At 51.9% G+C, this 21,860-nt stretch overlaps 1 protein-coding gene across 1 annotated transcript in view; it reads left to right on the forward strand.

The window, feature by feature from the left end:
* Positions 1-21,860, forward strand: part of TG (thyroglobulin) — a 241,949-nt gene that overhangs the window by 202,859 nt on the left and 17,230 nt on the right. Inside the window, exons 42-45 of the mRNA XM_060035310.1 lie at positions 3,472-3,636; positions 4,648-4,815; positions 18,413-18,594; positions 20,681-20,788. Coding sequence (XP_059891293.1) covers positions 3,472-3,636; positions 4,648-4,815; positions 18,413-18,594; positions 20,681-20,788 — 623 coding nt within the window. The remainder of the gene's footprint in view (positions 1-3,471; positions 3,637-4,647; positions 4,816-18,412; positions 18,595-20,680; positions 20,789-21,860) is intronic.

A 21,860-nucleotide genomic window follows, 5' to 3' on the forward strand; every position in this document is an offset into this window, starting at 1 on the left:
ACGGCTGGCGTGACAGGCAGGCTGGAGAGACCCTGCTGCCGGTCCCCGGTCCCCTGAGCCCCGTGGCGCTCACAGCAGTAGGGACCTCACCTCCCGCCGTGGGGAAGACGCAGCCACCTCCTCTGGGCATCTTCACCATGACCTGTGGAGTAGGTTCGTCGTCCCCATTCACAGATGAGGAAACCGAGGCCCCAGGTGTCACTCACTTGCCCAAGGTCACTACATCAGCGAGCATCAGGGTCGGGGTTTGAACCTGGTCCTTCTGCCCCCAAAGGCCCCACTCTTTGCACGACTCTGCGCACCACACCCTCCTGCCGCCTCCAGTTCTCCGTCTTCAACCAAGTGCTTCAAAGTGAGGGCTGAGCCGGCCGTTGGCTTGTTTAACCACTGATTTTCCATGAAGAATGTGGTTTCCTTCAGAAAGATCGATTAAAACAAAGTCCTTGAAGACAGGAAAGTTCTCTGAGTTCTCTCTTGCAATGTCAGTGTAACCCACGCCTTTAACCACTTCCTCACCGTATCAGGGACTCTGGCTTTTGACATCTGTAGAAAACGTAGAACGCATTAGAGGGCCCCATCCTGAAGTCCGCACCTCCTCGCAGCCTCTCTGTGGGCAGAGCAGGCTCAGAGGCCCACCTCATCCTTCTGCACTTCGTCAGCTCAAAGCGCCCTTTAGAACATGGGGCTTTAACCTTGAATATCGTGAGTGTGTATTAGTGTGTGTGTGTGTGTGTGTGTGTGTGTGTGTGTTTTCCCTTCAGACTGAACACATCCAGTGGTTCTCAGAAAGGCTGACATTCTCAGTGTTGGAAGGATAATCCCACGGGCACAGGGACTCCACGTCAGGGTTCAACCATCATGACCTTCACTTGCTGACACCATTGCTGAGCTCCAGGCTGGCTGGCATTGGCTGGCATATTACTTTTATCACTGCTTAGGACTCGCCCTGGTTTGTAGACGCTGAAGCTCAGAGCAAGAGCCCTTGGCTGGAGGTCCACAGAGCCTCTCTGTGCCTGAAACCCCCTCCTCTACAAAATAGGGTGCTAATTCCCCCTGCCCTATGGGATGGTAGTGAGGCTTAAGTAAATTAATATCTGTCGGATACTGAGGACGCACAGAAACGCTCCATCGAGGTTGGCTCTTGTGATTCTTGGGCATCTCAGCCGCCCCAGAGGGACCACGAGGATCAATACTTCTATGTCAAGGTGCCCAGGAGGAAAGGTGCTGAGGAACGTGTGAAGTCAGCCTGCAGACTTGGGGCCGGGTCTGGAGCACAGAGCTTCTACTTTCGCTGCATTTAGCTTCTGGGATTTGGAGCCTCGACGTTCCGTGTGGGCAGGCCCAGCCCCAGGCTCCAGGCCCCAGTCAGAGGGCTGCCTGCCCTCTGGGCAGCTGCCTGGCCCAGTACTGCCCTCAGCTCTCTGTCTACCCTCAGGGCGGCCTATTGTCATTGCGGTGCCCGTGCTTTGCCCGTGACCCTCAGTCCTGACCTGAAGCATGAAGACCCCTGGGACCTCCCGGGGGCAGCGCTGGAATGTACTCCCTATTTCAGGAAACTCGTCCAGCAGGCTTTCAGGAGGGTCGGTGTCCCCCCCCTCTAGACCTCTGTCTGTTTTACACGGTGGGTAGGAACACAATGACCTAGGGGAGCATGGGCACCGCACTTTACAGTTTCCAGAGTGCTTCCTCTGCATTACCTCAACGACCCTCTCAAAGACCCAGAGAGAGCCGCACCTGCTGGTAAACCCATTTCACGTATGAGGAAACCGAGCTCTCTGTTGCTGGTATTTTTAGCTCAGGGTAGGGCCTAAAATGGAAACATATACCATAGAGTCAGCCAGCTCAGTGTTCTCTTTACATTGGAGCAAGGGGGGCAGTTCAGCTCCTGGACACACCTTCTTGTTCTGGATGTGAAAACACACATGACATCACGTGGGGCTGAGAGCACAGCCCAGGGGGTGGGCTGCTGAGACTGGGGTCCTGGCCCTGCCACTCACCAGCTGTGCGACGTTGGACAGGATACTGAACCTCTCTGTGCTTTACTTTCCTCCTCTCTAAGATAAGGGCATAAAAAATATTTACCTCCCAGGGCTGTGGAGAGGATTTACTGAGTTAATACATGTGAAGTACTTGTAAACTGTGGTTGCCAAGCTCCCAGCTCCTGGTATATATTAGGGACTTGATAAGTGAGGATTCTCCCTTTCCTCTTGGAGGCTTAGTTTGCTTGTCGACAGGGCGGGGATGACAGTTGTACCCACCTTGTATTCTGGTTGTGACGATTACATGAGACAAAGCAGGGAGGGGGGACCACCTGGCAGGTAGCAGTAAGTGCCCCATGACCAATACTCTCCAGCCCAGCTGCCCCTCATTACAGAGGCTGGTCATAGATCTAGAGCTTTCCACGTTCTGCCCAAGGCCCTGGAGCACAGCAGACTCTGGAGCCCAGCTGTCTGAAGCCACAGGCTGTTTCCACCTCTGATAAGATTTTTGGCCGAGCTACTTAATTTCCCCATTTCTTTCTTTCTGTATTTATAAAATGGAGACAGGAACAGCCGCTAACGTACACATCTCTAATGAGGATCCAATGAGATAAAAAGGCGGAAGCTCTCGAGATAGTCTAAGTCCCCAGTCGATGGCCGTTCTGTTACTATTATTAGTGGCAGCATCACGAGTAATGGTAGCGGTACCAGCAGTCCAGTCCCAGACCGTCCCTGATTCCATGGTGGGCAGTAGCCCGCGTCTGAGCTGGAGGGAAGGGGTGACCCACAGAGGATGGGCCCCGGGGTCCTACCCTGGTCAAGACCCCACTCAGCTCACCTCTTCCACCCCTGGCAGAAGACCCAGTTCCACCAACAGTCCAGGCCCGGAGAGCCATGTCCCAGAACCCAGTAACCATCACCTGCATTCTTAGAGAGGAAATGCTCCCAGAGACCTGAAATTTGTACGGAGACTTACAATGACTTTGCTGATACAATTTACTTTCACAATGACTGTGTTTCCATCACCTTTGAGTGGGCATCTATTTTAAAGTCCAACTCTAGCTTAACTGAGCCAGGAAATCTTGCTCTTTAAGGAGCCCCCAGGAGGTGCTGGTGGGATGTATCCACTTTTGCAGAGTCCTCTTCTCAGGGGACAGTTCTAATATTTGTCCCTGTTCAACCACCATCAACTCTTTGCCTCAATATACAACTTTAGTTTATAGCCAAGACTGAAGGTCACTCGGTCCACTGCTCTCACTTTACAGGTGAGAAACTGAGGCCTAGGGAGACTCACTCAAGAGCTCACAACATGTTGATATAATATTGATCAGCTCTGACTTCCTAGATGCCTGTGGGTATCCCGGGAAGGGTCCTGGGACTCCCGTACCTAGAAGAAGGATGCAGAGCCCTGATGAGGCCCTGAGGTCTCTGGGCTGAGCAAAGGATGGGAGATGATCTAGACTTTGGGCCCTGAGTCTGCTTTGTCTTCCAGGGCGGCTCCGTGCTCTCCCCCGCCGCTGTCATCAGTCCGGAGAAGGCTCGGCAGCAGGCAGCTGCTTTGGCGAAGGAGGTTGGCTGCCCCACCTCGTCCATCCAAGAAATGGTGTCCTGCCTCCGCCGGGAGCCTGCCCGTGTCCTCAATGACGCCCAGACCAAGGTGGGCACTTGTGTGCGAGTTGGGAGGGACACCCTCTGATCTTTTACAAATGGAAACCAGGCCAGAAAGGAGACAAGACCCACCCAAGGCCACGCAGTAGGCAGGTGACCAGCTGGAACTGAGTGCATATTTCCAGAGCCCCTGTGCCGTGCGTAGGCCACAGGATGTGATGGACCAAGCACAGGTCCTGAGGGTCGGCAGATCTCTCTGCTCATCAGATTTTATCTGTACGATGGGGATAATGATGGGAACATTATAGATGAGGAAAAGAAAATGAAGTGACATAGGTAAAGGGTCTTGCTGGTACCCTGGTGGCACCCCGTCAAGCCACAGCGACATGCACTGAGCACTATGGTCACGGCTGCAGTGGAGCGAGGCCAACATGCCCCCTTAGGCAGGACAGTTGTGCGCTTCCTTCTCCAGCCTATAAAGACCCTGCTCACAGCCCCTAGTCTCTCTGGCTGGCCCTGATATTAACAAAGGGGACTCTAGCAGGAATAACTTGTCATCTGAGCTGACACTTTAATCCCTTCGGCAATGAGCCTGGACTTGCAGACGCGGCGCAGGTCTTATCCTCAGCTCCTCCAAATGTGGGCTAATTGGATGGTGGCTACAGCTGATGAATTCCCCTGTCATATCCTGCCTTTGGCCAGCACCTCCTCCTCGATCAATATCTCTTGCTTCACTCACTCAACCACAGGCTCAGGCTTACCCGTTCCTCCCTGTGGATCTGTTGTCACTTTGGCGGGAGGCTCTGGGATGCTCCCCTAGGGACCGACCACTGCTCAGAGCAAGACCCCCCCTTCCCGGCGCTGTCGCCTGGTGTCCCGCCTGGCTGTTGTCTGGCCACGTTACTCTTATTTCCCAGTAGAGCTTTGGGTAAATAAGCAGCGCTGGTGTTCATTATGGTTCAGGCCCGATTAAGTGAAGCAATGCAACGATTATTCCGGTACCATTTTTATAAAGGACAAAGTCCATATAAATCATGACACCCCTTTGCACCTGATGCAGCTTCTGGCCGTGAGTGGCCCTTTCCACTACTGGGGCCCTGTGGTCAGTGGCCAGTACCTCCAAGAAACTCCAGCCAGAGCACTGCAGAGAGCTCCACGGGTCAAGGTGGATCTGCTCATCGGGAGTTCTCAGGACGACGGGATCATCAGCAGAGCCAAGGCCGTGAAGGTAGGTGAGAGGAGGCCTCAGGGGCCCCTGCGGGGTGCGGCCCAGTGACTCTGGACCTAAGTCTGACCTTGGTCAAGAGTCATCGACTTACTTGCTTATTTTCAAAACAATCGCTGAAAAACTACATGTGCAAAGGCTCTATAAGAAGTTTGGGAGGTGGTAGTGGTGGGTGGGATTCAGAAATAAGACACCTGCCGAGTTGTGAGCAACACAGACACATCCACAGATTACAGCTGCGAAGGAATCACTGTGGGAAACTGCCAGTAGGGCTGCCCCAGGAGCTCTGCAGCTTCAGGGCTCCAGGCCGTGGGTACCGCTGCTCCATGAAAGATGCTTGTCCCACGGAGGCTGGGAGAAGGAGAGGCGTGGGGATGAAGAGAGTCCCGGCAGGGAAACCCAAACACTAGCCTTCCAAGCTCCCGAGCTTCCCAGCCGTCCCAGGAAAGTGTGGACCAGGCCCAGGGCAAGAGCAGCTTCGTGCGGAGACGCAGCAAAGTGCGAGGGACTTGTGAGGTCATTTATCTGCCTGAGCAGACACTTCCTCTCAGACCAGAGAGGCCATCACTCCTCACAGGATGCAGCCACCCAGGAAGAGGTCGAGCACGCTCCCCCCTGGCCTGCCCACCCCTCCTTGTCAAGCTACTCCTGATGGGTCCTCTAGGTCATCAGCCTGGGATGGTGGCCCCAGCACATGACACAAGGTGAGGACCCACACTCAGCCTAGGGCTCTGTCTGGCTCTATTGAATATAAGGCAGTTTCGTTGGAATGAATACCAACAAAAAAAGAATCATTAATGCAGCCAAATGGGGTCTGGCATCCTTTGGATTATGCTATTCCCTTGGGTAATCTACCTCACTTAGGGGAATCTATCTCACAGCGATAAAAGCACCACTTTGACATGAGATATATATACAAGGGTATTAATCACAGCATTGATTACTGTGGCAAAAACACTGAAAGCAACTCAGATGTCTATGAACAGGGAAATAGTTGACTACATGAAGATACACACTATTGAATATGATGAACTATTGAATATGATGCAGACGGTGAAAAGAATGAACCAGATACATCTCTCCTGGCTTGAGGATGCCTGTGATATGTTGTTAAATGGAAAACAAAAAAAAATCAGAATGCAGAGGAGTGTGAAATTAAGGTAGCATTCATAGATTGAAAAAACAACCAACCTGTGCATATCTGTAAAATGTAAGTGTATAATTGTATGTATTTCTGTGTGAAAGGATAGTGCTGCAGAAAGAGCCACAGCAAGCAATTAACATGGGCTGTCCCAGGAGGTGTGGCAATGTGAAAAAGAATACTATGCATTTAATATGACTAACATTACTAATATACGTGAGAATACATCACATAGGCATATATGTGTGCATATATATGTATATGTATAAGTAGAGAGCATTGTGTTGCGTTGTGTGTGTGTGTATTGGGGGGTGGCATAGAGCAGAGCTTAGGTCACTAACAGCTTCCATCCCGTTGACTCACAGCCACGGAGAAGGAACTTTTGCCCCTGATCCATCTCTACCTTTTTCTGCCGAGCGCCCATATATGACTCAGCCCTTTACTTCAAGGGGCTGCAACTTGATTATTGAACCAGACTAACACTCAGGAAACATTGAAACAATGCCACTCTCCACCACTAGCCCTGGGCTTTTCTTCTCTAAAGTAGTGGGTCTTCAAATTCCCACTACTTTGATCAAGCCCGTCATCAGTTAGAAAATAGTAAGCACAGTCATTTGAGTATAAATTATATACATGAGTACTCTTATACTAAGCATTAAAAAGATTCACAAAAACAAAGAATTATAAAGCAAGAGAAAGAAATGAACGTCCTTACATTTGTGCTGCACTCTCTGCGTGCTGCCCGAGAGAGACGATGCCCTACAGCATGGGCAGCATGGAAAGACATGGCCATCGGCCCTGGACCCTCTTCCATGCAACACCTCATTCCACACTGCCCGTCAGGGGAGGATGTGGAAATCTTGGTGCAGAAGATGCTATATCCTCACAGCTCTGGTTCTTTGGACCATGCACTGGAAATGCATCCCAGCCATCTCCGACCTTAGAGAGAGAGAACTCCATTCCCGGGAGCCTGGGGAATCGTCCTAGAAGCAGGCCCCAGCAGCACGTTCCTGTACTCCTCCCACCCCCAGTGGAAGGGCCATCCGTCGGGGCTGGGGGGAGGGGAGCTGTTACTGGCAGTCTTGGTGCTGGGGTTGACCATAGGGCAGCTCAAGTTTATATTTTCGGGTGATGCCAACCCATTGTAAGAGGATTGTCTGCGGCTGCCTTGGTGTTTCCTGGTCCTCTCCCAGCAGCATCTTGGGAGTTTCCCACCTCTGCCCTGAATTTCTGAACCCCCTCCAGCAGGGAACCTGCATCCAGAGGACTGGAAGCCCTCCTCAACAATGCATTGAGTTTCCCTCTGAGGCTTTCAAGGAGATGTTTCCTTGGTCCGCTTGCAAAGAAAGATCGTGTCTGCTGACAGAGCTCACTGCCTGCACCAGGAAGGAGATGGGTGGGAGAGCGTGCCCTCAAGTCCAGGCACCAGAATAGGGAACAGGCTGACTATTCCTGTCTGACTTCCCTTCTCCATTTATTCTCCTTTGAACAGGCGCTAGTGCAGTCGTTGGGTGGTTCTTGTGAGCCTGCATCCCGCTGGGAACCCACCTAGGTGCTGACTGCTGTGGACAGTTGGGAGAAGCAGGGATGCAGTAACAGTCGGGTTTGAGGCCAAGTCCACACTTGCAGTGCCATTACATGCCGGCATCTCCTGAACATGTACCTCCAGCCCCACTCTGTACCTCCCACCTGGGCTTTACCCTTGAACTCTAGACTGGGTTAGCGCAGGGTCTACTTGACGTCTTCACTTAGATGTCTGATCGCTTCGCAGTCTTAACACAGCAAAAATGAACTGCTGATTCCACTTATGTCCCCACCCCCAACCAGCTTATGCCCCCGCTGTCTTCACCATCTCAATAAACAGCAACCCAGACTCCAAACCTCTCTCTCTGCCTACCAGCATTCCATCAGCACGTCTATCTTCAAGATGTTTCCAACCCCCTCTCCCACCTCTTCTGCCACCACCCTGATGCTTGCCATCATCTTTCTCCGGGAGCTTTGCAATGGCCCCCAACCATCTCCCTGCTTCTGGCTTTGCCCCCTTTGCTCTATGAGAGCCACAGGGGCTGGAGTAATCCCTTTACGGTGTAAGTCAGATCACGTCACTCCTCTTCTTAAAGCCGTCCAGTGGTCTCAGCTCATGCAGAGGAAAAGCCACAGTCCTTAACACCCACTATCTGACGTGGCCACTGTTTGTCCTCTGACCTCGTTCCTGCTGCCCGCCTCCTCCCGCTGACTGTGTTTCAGCCTAACCAGTCCCTGTGGTGCTCCTCAAATCTGCCGCGCACACTCCCACCTTAGGGTCTTGGCGCTTTCTGTTCCCCCTTCTAGAATGTTCCTCCCCAGGTACCTCATTCCCTCACTTCCTTCATCCTGGACCACTCTGGTGGCAAAGGCATCCACACCCCCAGCACCCTCTCTCCCCTTTATCCTGCCCCCCGTCCTCAGCACCTGTTCCCCTTGACATGTTCTATATTCGTCTACTCTGTTTCTTCCTCCTCTGGAATGTGAGCCCCAGGAGCTCTGAGACTTTATCTATTTTGCTTTCTGCTATATCTGTGGTGCCTACAAAAGTGGCTGGCACACAGTAAGTGCTCAATGAATCTTTATTCAGTGGAAAGAATGAAATTATGGGTCTGACCTAGGAGTCTTCAAGGAGATCATTTATTCCCAAACGACCCTATGGATCAGGGATTCTTATCACTAACGCTCAGATGGGAAACCAGTTCAGAGAGAAGCCAGAATTCAACGCCAAAGGCACCCTTTTGCCATCCCAGCCCTCTGGGAAAAGCCAGGCCTTCCCTCCACGAGCTTGTCGTCCAACAATGACAGCATATGCCGGGTGAGCACAAACCCATCTAGAATCAGGGCCCCTTGGTGCAAAGGGCTTTGCAGTTGCACCCACATTCTTCTTTTCTCTCAGCCATAATGCTATGAGCTCCATACCCACGAACCAACATTTAACACCATTGTACGGAGGGAGAAATAAGTATCGAGAGGTTTAATGATTGTCCCAAGGTCTACTAGCTAGTCATTTGCAAAGCCAAGTCTCCACTGAAGGTCCTCTGGCTCCAACTGGGGGCGCTTTGTGTGCTAAAGTTAGGACAGGGATGGAAATGCACTAGCACCACCTACACCACCCTACAGCCAGATCATAGCCCAGAGGAATAATCCTCAGAATCATGCCCAACACAGAAATGCCATGGAGTAGCGTGGACACCCACGTGGGAACCAAGCTACCAGCTGCCCTCTGGAGGTGGTATTGAAGTTCCTCTTTTATTTCCAAACATTCTGCTCACTCATGCCCTCCGGGTTGCCTTCCCTTCCTCAGCCTGCTCGTGACCTGTATTCAGCGTTGGGTTGTGGGTTTCTCCATTTCCACCTGGAAGGCTTCATAGCCCCTGAGTCCAGCTGCCGTTAGCCGAGGAGAAACCCAGGATGGCACGTTCCTGAGGGCCTCCATCCCAGTGATTCCTTTCCCGAATCCTCTGTCCATCCACATGGGCCGAGCCCTTCCCACCCTGTCTGTGCTGAGAAGCAGAACATACCTGCAACTGTAGAAAATGTCCACATCCGCCTAGAACAGGGTCTCAAGTAGGTTTTCCCAACACAGAGACCTATTCATCTAGTCATGGGGATACTTCACAAGGTCACTTACTACGTGCCAGGTGCCGTGCTAGGTGTCTGGGGGCATCAATACAAATTAAACCCTGCCCTCGGGGAGCTCAGTCAAGTAACGAAATAGAAAATGGGCAAAAGTAAGTAACTAAAATGCAGTTTGATACACACTATTTGGAGAGATGGTCGTCCTACTGTAGGACCTCAGGGCAGTTAGGGAAGGGGGCGTCACTGGACCCGCAGTGGCACTGCCAGCAGTAGTGACCCAGTGACGAAGGAACTGACCAGGACCCTGTTCCCCCAGCTGTCTGTCAACGGAGCGGGGAGAGTGCCCTGGGTGTCCATGGATTGTAATCAGGGGTATATGAGTTCTCCAGAGCCTGAGCCTCAGTTTCCCTATCTGTAAAATCGGGAGATTATTAGTACATATCCTCATAAAGATATTGAAGGAAATCATACATGCAGCAATGTCTGGAAAATACCATGTGCTCGATAAATATTAGTTTTTCCCTTAATTCTTTAACTGTACTACTATGGTCAGTATCCAAAGCTATTGTCCCCAATCCAGAGAAGAATCCCGAGAAAGCAGGAATACAGAGGACGCACAATCACTAAATCACCTCACCTGACCTGAGCCAATTTTCCAAATCCTGGCAGACGCACACACACGCTTTCTCCTCATGCCACCCTGCATCAGTACCATCCGGAGCCCAGCCCACAAACACACACCACCCAGCTCCCTGGGGGAAGCCACAGGAGGGGCAGATGTCCCTCCCACCCCAAGTGAGCCCCCGGACTCACGCGTCCATCACATCAGCGGAGACCCACTAAATTCCCGCAGCCCAAAGATGTTGGGTAGGGCTTCCAGAGATTCCACGTGAACACCCTCACCCACTTACCACCCCAAGCCATCTATGGCCCACCCAAGGAGTCTTAATGATACCAGCAAAGTTAACCACATACCCGCGGAACATCAGCGCTGCCTGAGACGCCTGGAAAGGCTCTGTTCACAGAGGACGATCTTATTTTCTGAAGTAGCAGCTTTCTGTTGAAATTCTTCATCAGTTGCCATGGTGGGGATTTTTCCCTCTCTCTCTCTCTCTCTCTCTCTCTCTCTCTCTCTCTCTCCCTAACTGGTGAAACTGACAGTCTGCCTACATTAACCGGGCATTAATTTGCATGATCAAAAGCAGATTTGTTCCAAGAGGCGATGCTCTGCCTTCTCCTCCAAAGCAGAGGCATCTCCAAGGAAGGCGAGAAAAATCAGAATCGCTGCCGCTGAGGTGCCCCTGAGCTTGGCCAGGAGTTGGCCTCATCCAGGAGCAGGTGGGATGGGGGCCCTGCGGAGAGTAGGGAGGGGGAGGGCAGCCCGCCTAAGAATTGGAAAGTGGCACCTGGCAGCCCCAGGCGCTGGCACGAGCTCCAGCCTGGGAAAATCAAGCCTTTGGTGACAGATTATAGCAGAGGACGGTACAGGAGTCCCAGGGAAGTACATGGATTTCCTGCGGAGAGGGGCTGCTGCACCGAATTCCCCAGCCCTTTGGGGTGGGGTGGTTCGAGGATCCCAACCCCAGGCATCGTGAGGCTCTCTGGAGAGCCCAGGACCTGGAATTAGAAAAGTGGGTCACAATTCCTTGCGTTAGCCACGCAGTTCAGGCAGGTTGCCTAACCAGTTGGGGCTGCCTTCTCTTTAGGCTTTGAACGGGCACAGGGTGACCAGCCCTGCAGTTATGAGAGGACTTCTAGGTGAAGGAGACAGTACTCAACCCCTGGGGACCACGCTGGGACCCCTCCACGCCAGCGCTGTAGCCACCTGGCCCTCAGAGTGGTCACGCACGCACGGCGCCTTGTCTAAGTGTCCCCCGGCCCTGATGCGTGGGGTTATCATTCTCAGTGCAGAGGAAGCCAGGGATTGACGGGGTTGACTTGTCCCCCCAGAACAGTAAAAGTATTTTCTGACCGTGCAGGTAAAAGATGAATGTAGACTGGATTCATTCTTATATATCCATTATTATCATATTTATTTTTTCTTCTGATTTTAAATTAAAAGGAACGTTTTATCGTGTGCCCCTGCAATGATGGTGGGGTCTGGACACCGGGCCTGCTGGATGGTGGAGAGATTGGCCCCTTGTCCCGTCACATCCACACCCAGTGGTTGGGGCAGGAGCGGTCCCGAGTTGACTCGTGCATGCAGCCAGCACATGCTCATTGAGGGCTCTCCTCCAGGCTGGGGGGAAAGTTGTAACCCGAACAGATAAGGCTCCTGGCTCATGGAGTTTCTCTTCTCGGGAGAGGACACAGACAGGGATGCGTAAGCAGAGAAAGTAAGAGTTTAAGATCTTGAAGAGTGCTCTGAAGGAAAGTGTAACGGGAGAGGAAGTGATGCAATGGGGGAAAGCACTTTTGTACAGAGTTCAGGGAAGTGGTTTCTGATGAGAAGGGCCAGCTGTGGGGCGAGTGAGGCGAGGGGCCAGTGCAAAGGGCTGAGGCAGCGCTGGTTTGGGGGACACAGAAGGCCAGTTGCTGGGAAACCCAGTGGATGATGGAGGAAGCAGTAGGGAGGAAGGCAGATGTGTTGCAGGGACCTGTTAGGTCATCAGAAGAGTGACTTATTCTACTTGCAGGGGGCAGTTATCAGAAAGTTTTAAGTTAGAGAATGATCGTACTGATTCATCTTTTTTTTTCTTTCTTTTTTAGTAATCAGGAAAATTCACTTTATTATTATTTTTTAAAATAGTTTTACCATACAGATACGACATTGTAAATCAACTAGGCTGATTCATCTCTTTAAAGAGCATTCTGGCAGCTCTATGGAAAATTGACTATGGAAGGGTAACAAAGGAGGTAGAGACCAGACTGAGGTCCATTGCGAGGTCCAGGGAGCAAGCTGCCATGTTAAATGAAGGTTAAAGACGTGGTAATGGTGAGAAATGCCCAGATTTGGGATATATCTTAGATTGGCAGCTGAGTAGATGAGTTGGGAGTTCAAGAGAGAGTTCAGAGCTATATATATGGATTTGGAGGAAAACCAGGAAACTATGATGTCACAGAAAGCCAAGAAAAGAATGTTTTTCTGAAAGGAAGCCGAGGTCAAGTGTACAATGTCATTGGAAGTGGTGTGAGTTGAGTGCAGAGATCTGACCCCGGACCTGACAGGATGTAGGTCCTGGGCGCCCCTGGTAAGGGCCATTTCAGTGGGGTTAGTGGAAGGCCGGACTGATCAGAGTAGGCTGAGGGGAGAGTGAGGAAGTGGTCATGTGCTTCCCAAACTCACCCTCTTTCCACTGTACCTCCATCTCCACTGGACACCAACCCTCAGCCAGGTTTCATGACCACTTCATTCATTGCCACATTACCTCTGCGACCTTACCAGGCTGTCCCATGGCAAGGTCTGTGTCATGTTCATTTCAAATCCTCAGTTGCTGGCCAACAGTATGTCTTTCATTTATGCCCATTAAATGAAAGAGTATTTGTGTCTCTACCTACCTCAGAGCTCTAGAGAATTCTGGGGCATTTGTTCATTCATTCATCCTTTCAGAGTTCACCCAATTGCCTTTGGAGATGCTGCCCCAGGTCTCCCTCTTCTCAAACTTACGAAGTCATAACCATTTTGCATAACATCAAGAGTAATCAGTGTACGAAAGTTAATTAACTATCTTCCGTGTACAAAGCACTCCTCCTGCGGTCCCCACTCCCCAGAGAACATTGTCAGTGTTTCTGTCCCAGGGTGGGAAGGAGAGGAGGAGGGAAGGAGCCCCGATGGGGCAGGAGAAGTGGACAGGAGGAGTGTGTTGAGACGTCCTCAGGAGGAGACTCAACAGGACCATGGTACCGCAGAGCCCTGGGGAAGATGAGCAAGTGGGAGGAGTCGGGAAACATCTCTTTTCGAAACAGGTTGCTGGGTACTGGTCTTCATCACTGAGGTTGGGAAAATAGGAGGGGAAGAAGGTTCTGGAGGTGAGGAAGTACACATAGGCTGGAGAGAGATTTAGGAATCGTCAACTTACGGATCACTGTCGAAACAAAGGGAGGAAATGGTACCACCTCATGAGCGTGTGTGGACAGAAGGGGATGCGAAAGGGCAGGGGTGGCAACTGTGGGGGGGACGACATCAGCATTTAAAGTGGGCAAGACAGCCAGGTGGCGGGGAGGTTCAGAAATGAGCCCGAGATGGAGAATTTTATGGAAAAGGAGATGGGGAGGGTCACCAAGTCCAGGCAAGAAAGAGCCCCAGGCTGGGATGGTGAGCTGCGCCGGCATTGGTGCTGACCATCAGCGACCTTGGCAAGCGTGGAGGTGGGGGAGTGGAGGGGCCAGGTAGCTGTGGGGTGAGGGGTGAATTCCCTGTGCTGGGAACGCCGAGGTGGGCAGACAGACACCTTGGCTGGCGTTTCCTTCTGGGTGGCGGTAGGAGTCACGGAGAGTTGCACATCGCATGTTCTAAGAGGGGGGAGATTTACCCAGTGACGTCGCTGAACAAGCAGAGGGGAGGGTCCCTAGAGCGCCGGGCAGTGAGGCATCAGCCTCAGAGGGAAGGAGTGTCCCTTGGTCCAAGAAGAGGGAGGGGATTCGGGAAGAGTCCCTGAGAGTAGAGGATGGTGCGGGGGAATGAAGAGCTCTGAGGATCGCCTTGGGGTTCCGAGCAGCCTCGTGGGACCCACATGGCGGAAGAGAAGCAGTAAGAAGCAGCAGCTCCCGGGCTCCCTCCTGGGGCCCTGCAGAGCCCACACCCAACACCCGCTTCCCTCCAGTCTCAGCTCCGCTGTCCTCCACAAGGTCCGAGGCCCATCCCATGAGCCCATTTACGATTTCAACCCTCACCAGCCAGCACCCTGCGCCCTCCCCAGCCCTGCTTGTTCGCTTGTGCCATAGTGATCACCACCGAACCTCCTCTGTTACAAAGACTTGTCCTGTGCCGTCCCTCCCCCGAACTCGACTAAAAGCCCCCAAAGGGCCAGGAACGTGGGCTGTGCGGTTCCCCGACGTACCCCAGATGCCTGGAGCTGCTCCCGGCACATGCAGGCGCTGCACAGAAATTTGTTGACTGAACAGTGACTTGAAGATAAAGACCCTGCAGCAACGTGGCTGTCATCCTGTTTCTCAAACTTGGGGTGAACACAAGGACACCTACTTTTAGTAATTTACTAACCAGAGGGGGGAGAGAAGTAATATCTACTGTCACCCATTTGATAATAATTAATACAATTCTCGATGGCCCTTAATGAGCCCAGGCCCAGCAAACCCGCCTCTGAGGCACGTCTTGCCTGTCATTACAGCTTGTGGCTTCGGCCCTGGCTTGGCAGTCACGTGGTAGCCACATCCCTCCTGCTGCCTCTCTAATTAAACCAGCAACAGCATCTGTGCTTCTGTCCTCGCCAAGAAGGAAGAGACCTGGGTCTTCCTGAGAACGGGCCCCTTCGCATCCCCACGCGCCCCCAGGGGGCTCAGATCCGCACTCCAACCGTCTCTTCAAAATACTGACTGTGGGGCTTCCCTGGTGGTGCAGTGGTTGAGAGTCCGCCCGCCGATGCAGGGGACACGGGTTCGTGCCCCGGTCCGGGAAGATCCCATATGCCGCGGAGCGGCTGGGCCCGTGAGCCATGGCCGCTAAGCCTGCACGTCCGGAGCCTGTGCTCCGCAACGGGAGAGGCCACAACAGTGAGAGGCCCGCGTACCGCAAAAAAAAAAAAAAAAAAAAAAAAAAATACTGACTGTGGATGCAGCCACGGCCCAGCTTGTCTCAGAGGCTCAGATCCGCTCAGAATGGGAAACAAATTGCAATTTTGTGGAAGCAGAACCTGGGCCCCTCCCTTTAGCATTCTAGCCATGGAATTGTTCAGATGGTTGGAGGTACTTCTGGCAAGGCCCAGGGCTTGGTGCCCTGCTGCTCCTAAAAGGTGCATCTTATGGAAAGAGTTTCTGCAGCACCCGTGAAGGAGGCTCTGTCCTTTGGGAGAGGTCAGTCGTTTTCTAGCAGTGATCTGGAAGAGGAGTTCCCAAGGATCTGGACCCACAGCCAGCGGGACCAGCCTGGATCAGGCCTGGCTCTAAAGCATGGGCTCCCCTGGGCCAGCTGCGCTGCAGACACCCAGCCGCCGACATCATGCTAAGAGTGTGTAGGTGTCATCTCATTTAACCTCAGGACAGTTTTATGATGAGGGTAATATTATTGTGCCCATTGTACAGAGGAGAAAACAAAGGCAGAGAGGGATTCAGTAAGTTGCCCAAGGTCACATAACTAATACGTAGCAAAGCGGGCATCCAAGCCCAGGTCTTTCCAGCTCTGGGATTTGAATCTAGGAGGTTCTACTTTGGACTTGCAGCCTCACCTGTGTTCTCTCTGTGGAGGTCAGTGTCTCTTCCATTCATTTGTCCAACACTTATTTCCTGGGCACCCGCTAGAGCCCTGCGTGCCCCTCTGCCACTTGGTAGTTCTGGAACACTAGGCGTTAAACTGACAATAACAGCACCTGGGGATTCAGCGCAGCATCTTGAAGCCCCCCAGGGGCCCCTGCCTGCGCCTGGGACAGGGCAATAGCAATCGCTCACCGCTACTGACCGTGTGTGCCCAGAGCTGTGCTAAGCCCCTTATATGCAGGTTTCCCTGGAATCTGGCAATGATTCTATGCAACTGCCCAACTCGTATGGTGCTTTTGATACTCCAGTGAAATACACATGCTAAATGTTTGGCAATAATTGGAGTTATGCGAATGGTGACTAATATAATTTTTGTGATAAAATATTCCAAAAACTCAGAAAATAACAGGGAATAACATAATGCAGGTTTCCCCCTAAACTATTAGTAGGCTGTGAAGTCAATTAAGTAGATTTCAGGCAGGCATTTTTGAATAGACTAGATTAGACTAGACTAGAATAGAATGGAAACTATCAGATATATCATGTATGTTAACAGCAATGAGTACGAATGTTGTTCGTGAACGTTACTCCAGGCATCGAGGGTGAGTGTGTGTGTGTGAATTCTGCATGTATAAAATGTCTTTTTTATTATAGATCATGGTCAGAAATATTTGATATAAAAAAACACTGATAAAAGAAACATCACTATTCAGATTTAACAGATATTAATATTTTGCCACATTTGCTTCAGATCTTTTTCCAAGAAATAACCCGTTATAGATAGATAACAAAGATAGATAGATGGAATATAGATAGAATTCAAATGAAGCCCTTTTTGCACACCTCTCCCTGTCTCCTTTCCTCATCTCTCCTGAAGCTGGTGTGTGGCCACCAGCAGACGTGCCTCTGATCAGTGATTCCAGCCACTGGTCCAGCCTCTTGGTGAGCCAGGCTGAAGGCAGTCCAACCCAGAACCCCAGGATGTGCTGAAAGAGTGTCTCGGACGGAAGGGGTCACTTACTGATCATACCCACTCCTTGAATTCTAATCACAGTTCCTGTGTGCTTGGTAATGTTTAGAAAAACAATTTAAACATGTCAGGATATCCTGATAAGCACATGTCCGTGTTGAAATAAGAGCCTAGAAATATGTAAACACACATCCTAGGACTGTACAAGGGCCGAGGGGTCTGGATCTCCGACACCAGAGCTGCGTCACTGATACTCCCTCCCCACCCCTTGTCTTCAGAAATGAGGAAACTGAGTCCTGAGGGGATGACATGGCCTCCCCAGACTCTCCCAGGCAGACAGGATAAGAAAGGAAGGAAGGGGGAGGAGGAAGACAAATACCATACGATTTCACTCACATGGGAAACAAACAAATGAACAAACCAAACCGAGCAAAAATGAACACGAAGCTACAGAGTAGTGGTGACCAGGGCAGGAGGGTTGGGGCGAGGGCAAATGGGTAAAAGGGATTAACTTCAGTTTCATTTACTGACTCAAGTGTGCGTGACCAGACGGAAACTGAACCTTTGGTGGTGAGTATGCTGTAGGGTACACAGAAGTAGGAACGGAATGTTGGACACATCAAACTTATATAATGTCATAAGCCAATGTTACCTCGATTTAAAAATAAATCTTAAAAAGAAGAGAGAAAAAAGAGACTGAGGAAGAAAGAAAAAGGAGAAAAGAAGGAAGGAAGGAAAGGAGGGAGGGAGGGAGGGAGGGAGAAAGAGTTATCTCCATCTGGACACACATCCCACAGAGCTCCCTGCCTTCCCTGCCCATCCTATATAAAACAGCCCTGCCCCATCCCTTCACCCTGCTCCGTTTCTCTTCATAGCACCTGTCCCGGATGAACTGCACAACTCTTTGCTTATTTTCCGTCTCCACCCACTAGAACGCAAGGCCCTTGAGAGCAGAGAGCTTGATTAGCGTGTTCAGGGCTGTTTCCCAGGCCTAGCAAGCCGCTGGCCCTGGACCAAGAGTGCGTCTATCAGTAGAAAAGGGTACAGGCAGTGTCCCTACGTTGAATGCTTGAGTCAGTGAATGCGACTGAAGTTAGCTCTCCTAACAAAACCAGGTGACAAGCTGGCTGAGAACCAAGTGCACGAGCACGCGTGAGACCTGTGATCAGCCTGCGACAAAGACTTGTGTTCAGTGAGCACGTATTAGGCACCAGGCGCCATTTTCAGGGCTTCACGTGTATGAACCCTTTTAACCCTCGCCGCCACCCTGCTTGGGGGCTCCACTGTGTCCACCTTCAGGCAGGCACAGAGGGGTACAGGTGCTTGTTTAAGGCCACACAGCTGGAAAAGGGCAGAGCTGGGATTTCCACCAGGCAGTCGGGCTCCAGCTCCCACGCACTTCTCGCCGTCTTCCACTGCCTCCGAGAGAGAAAATTCTAGACCAAGGGCTTGAGCTATGCTCAGTCGGGCCTTTCAGAATCTGACTGGGGATTTTCCATATATTTTCTTTTAAGCAATTTGAGGAAAGTCAAGGCCGGACCAGTAGCAAAACAGCCTTTTACCAGGCGCTGCAGAATTCTCTGGGCGGCGAGGCGGCGGACGAGCACGTGCAGGCTGCGGCGACGTGGTACTACTCCCTGGAGCACCACGCGGATGACTACACCGCCTTCTCCCGCGCCCTGGAGGCGGCCGCGAGGTGAGCCGCCTGGGCGCGCCGTCCTGCCTCCGCCTCCCCGAGGCCGTGGGGATGCTCAGATCCCCCAGGAGGACCGGGGCCTGGTGCTACTGCTTCATCTCTGTCGGTCATTCAGTCCACAGCGCGGGCTGCCTGCCCGCCAGTGGGAGACACGAGGGTGACCCACCCCTCCCCTCCGTGGTGCTCGCGCGCCGTCAGAGGGTGCCTGCTTGGATATGCCCCGAACCGAGAAGCTGCGCTCAGCTTATGTGGATGGAGAGCGGGCGGGGGGCAGCCCAGCAGAGAGGACCCCACCTCCAGCCCAGTACCTGCACCCCTGCTGCCCTTGAGAACAGCGCGAGGAAAGCTCCAAGGGTGGCTAGAGCCCAGGCCTCGTAAGCATCGGTAGTTTTCAAGGCTCCCCCAGGTGACTCTGCTGGGCGGCCAGAGTTCACCTTCCACAGGAAATGGAGGCCTAGACAGGGGAAGGCTTGTGCCTGATGTCACACCCAGAACAGAAGACCCAGGGCTTCTGACGCCGTACATCCCCTTCCCGGGGGTGGGGAGTGCTGTTTCTGCACTCACTGCTTATGCGTCTTGTTGCTCAAGTCCGCTGCTTCAAGCTTCCTTCCCTGGGAAAGTCCGCCCAGGTCCCCCAACCCAAGAGGGGTTAGTGGGTGCCTGCACCCATCACAGGCTCTGCCGTCCCCAGAATGTCCCTCTCAGCACCGTCAAGAGATGGCCAGGATTCCAGTTCTCTCTGCCTGCAGAGCCCCCTGGGATGAGACCACAGTGGGGACTCCAGCTCTCGTGTCACCTTTGAGTTCCTCACGGGCTGCTTGACATGTTCTGTTTCCCTGACAGGCCCCCTTCCAAGCCGGGAGAGTGTGGTCAGGTGGTTTCCGCATCCTGTAACTTCTTTCCCGTCCTCGGGGAGGGAGGTCCACACTGGCCCTTGCTCATTGTCCCCGGGGACAGAGCCACTGTCAAGGCTCAGAAGCCTCTGCTGAACTTGACTCAGATGTTGAGGCCCACTGTCCTTCTTGGTCATTCCTCCCAGGAGCCTGTGGTTTCCAATCAGAGGTTCACTAGTTCAGAATAAAACTTTGTACCACCCCCTGGCATCTTGGGGACAGGAAGGCTCTAATTTTCCTTCTAGTAGAGAGCTCAGCTTTGAACAAAATAGCCGACACCTATTCCTGGAGGCCCAGCCCCAGACTGGACCTGAAGAACTCACAGATGTCCAAATCCTGGACCCTGAGCAGCTCACAGCCAAGTCGGGACTGGCTTAGATCAATGTTGTAGAAAGAGCTCAGGGCTAGAGTTCAGAAACCTATGTTCATTCTTGCCCCAACTTTGCCTGTAACTGTCTTTGAGGACAATCTGTGAACAAGGGCAAGAGCAGAGGCCTGAAGGAGGGCAGGTAACCAAAAAAGGCTTCACTGAGGAGGTGGACTCCGTTCCTCCCTTAGGCCAGGTCCTCATTCTCTCCTGGCCAGACTGAGGCAGCAGCCTCCATGGGCCTCCCTGCCTCCAGTCTCCTCGGCAAGGTCCATCCACAGCGCTGCCAGGGTGGAACCTTCCACTCCCAGCTGTGACAACCAAAAATGTCCCCCAGACATTGCCAAACGTCTTCTGGAGCGTGGAGGCATCCCAGCTGAGAGCCACTGGTCTAAAGGTGTCATAACCTGAAACGTCCCTGAGGTCTCCATCTTCCTTCAAAATGCACAATTATTTTATGTTCAGCTTCATAGTATATTATATTTATTTTAATATAAAATGTTTTGCTCCCAAGTCTTTGAGTAAAATTGATGTCCTGGGAAGATGTTTGTTCCGTGGGACTCTTGACCCTGCGATGCATCGTATGGACATAGTGTGTGCTCGTGGCCCTCCGTGAAGCAGGCTGGACCATGCGCCAGCAGGGGGGCCAGCAGGGGCGAGAGGAAAGCTGGAGGGTGTGAGGAGGGGCGGGGGGTGTTCTCTGCAGGCCTATGCAGAGGGGCTGGCTGGTGGCCCAGGTCCCTTGCCTGGGAGAAGCCTTTACCCGGCACTGTTGTCCATAGAGCTGTGCATAGCTAGACCCCATCCTCTGTCCTCCTCTCACCAGGGACTACTTTATCATCTGTCCTGTGATCGACATGGCCAGACACTGGGCAAGGAGAGCCCAAGGAAACGTCTTCATGTATCACGCTCCTGAAAGCTACGGCCACAGCAGGTAAGGTGGCTGCGTGGCCACAGCGGGTGTTGGCACACAAAGAGAATCTGGCAGAGGGTCCCTGTCACTTCTGTGATCCACAGGCCAGCAGAGAAAAGAAGGCAGGACCATCATACAAGTCCTGGTTCAATGACATGGGACGCGTCACTTAACTTTTCTGAGTCTCAGTTTTATCATCTGAAAAATGGGTAGAATAGTAATCACCACTTTATCTCACAGCCTTGTAGGAAGAGCAAGTCAAATAAAAGATATAGGAAGCAGTTTGGAATTGCAACATCAGGCATTCATTGACTGACCTGGCTTGGGGGGAGGAGCCATCTTTATTAATCCTACCTGTTTATGTCTCTAAAAACTGAACACTCATCTTAATTTAAGAAAATGACTTTCCAAAGTATAAAAAGATTTCTTTTGCAACAAATGGAGTTTTATTTACCCCTAATTTATATACCCTTCTAACTTCCAGAATAAGTTCAATGTATCTTATAATAAAAGTCTCAAGGGCAATAAAATTATCAAAATGGAAAAGAAAAATAAGAGATACAAGCAAAAGAAAACCAGTGATAAAGGAAGCGGCGACCAGTGGGCCCAGGATGTGATCCTAGTTTCCCGGAAGTCAAAGAAAAGATTGAAAAATAAAGAAGAAAAGAACAAAGGTTCGGTTTTCATAGCGCCATCAGCTAAACAAAGGAACAGAGAGGAGTGGTGTCATAAGGCATATTTGGTCTCGGCCAGTGGGAGGCAAAGCAACGTGCGTTGCTGGGGCACAAGGTTTCCAGGGCATTGGAGGGAGGACTGTGAGGCCGCGTGTTCTACTTCTTCATGACCTTACAGTCCTGAGCTCTTCACCTGTGCTGGAAAACCCCAGATCCCTCCAGTGCTGGGCCAGTAACTTCCCACATAATCTGATGTGAGTCCCACAAATTACATCAGATTAGCCACTTCACATTGGAGCTCCTTTGGTAACAGAATGTCAGGGGGTCAGGTGTCACAAGAGGCCAGAGTGTGTTGCTTCATCTCATACGAAAGTATGAAGCAAGGACATATGGAGCAAGGACATCCATCGCCCATGTCC

The sequence above is a fragment of the Delphinus delphis genome, chromosome 17 (genome assembly GCF_949987515.2).
Source record: "Delphinus delphis chromosome 17, mDelDel1.2, whole genome shotgun sequence".
NCBI lineage: Eukaryota > Metazoa > Chordata > Mammalia > Artiodactyla > Delphinidae > Delphinus > Delphinus delphis.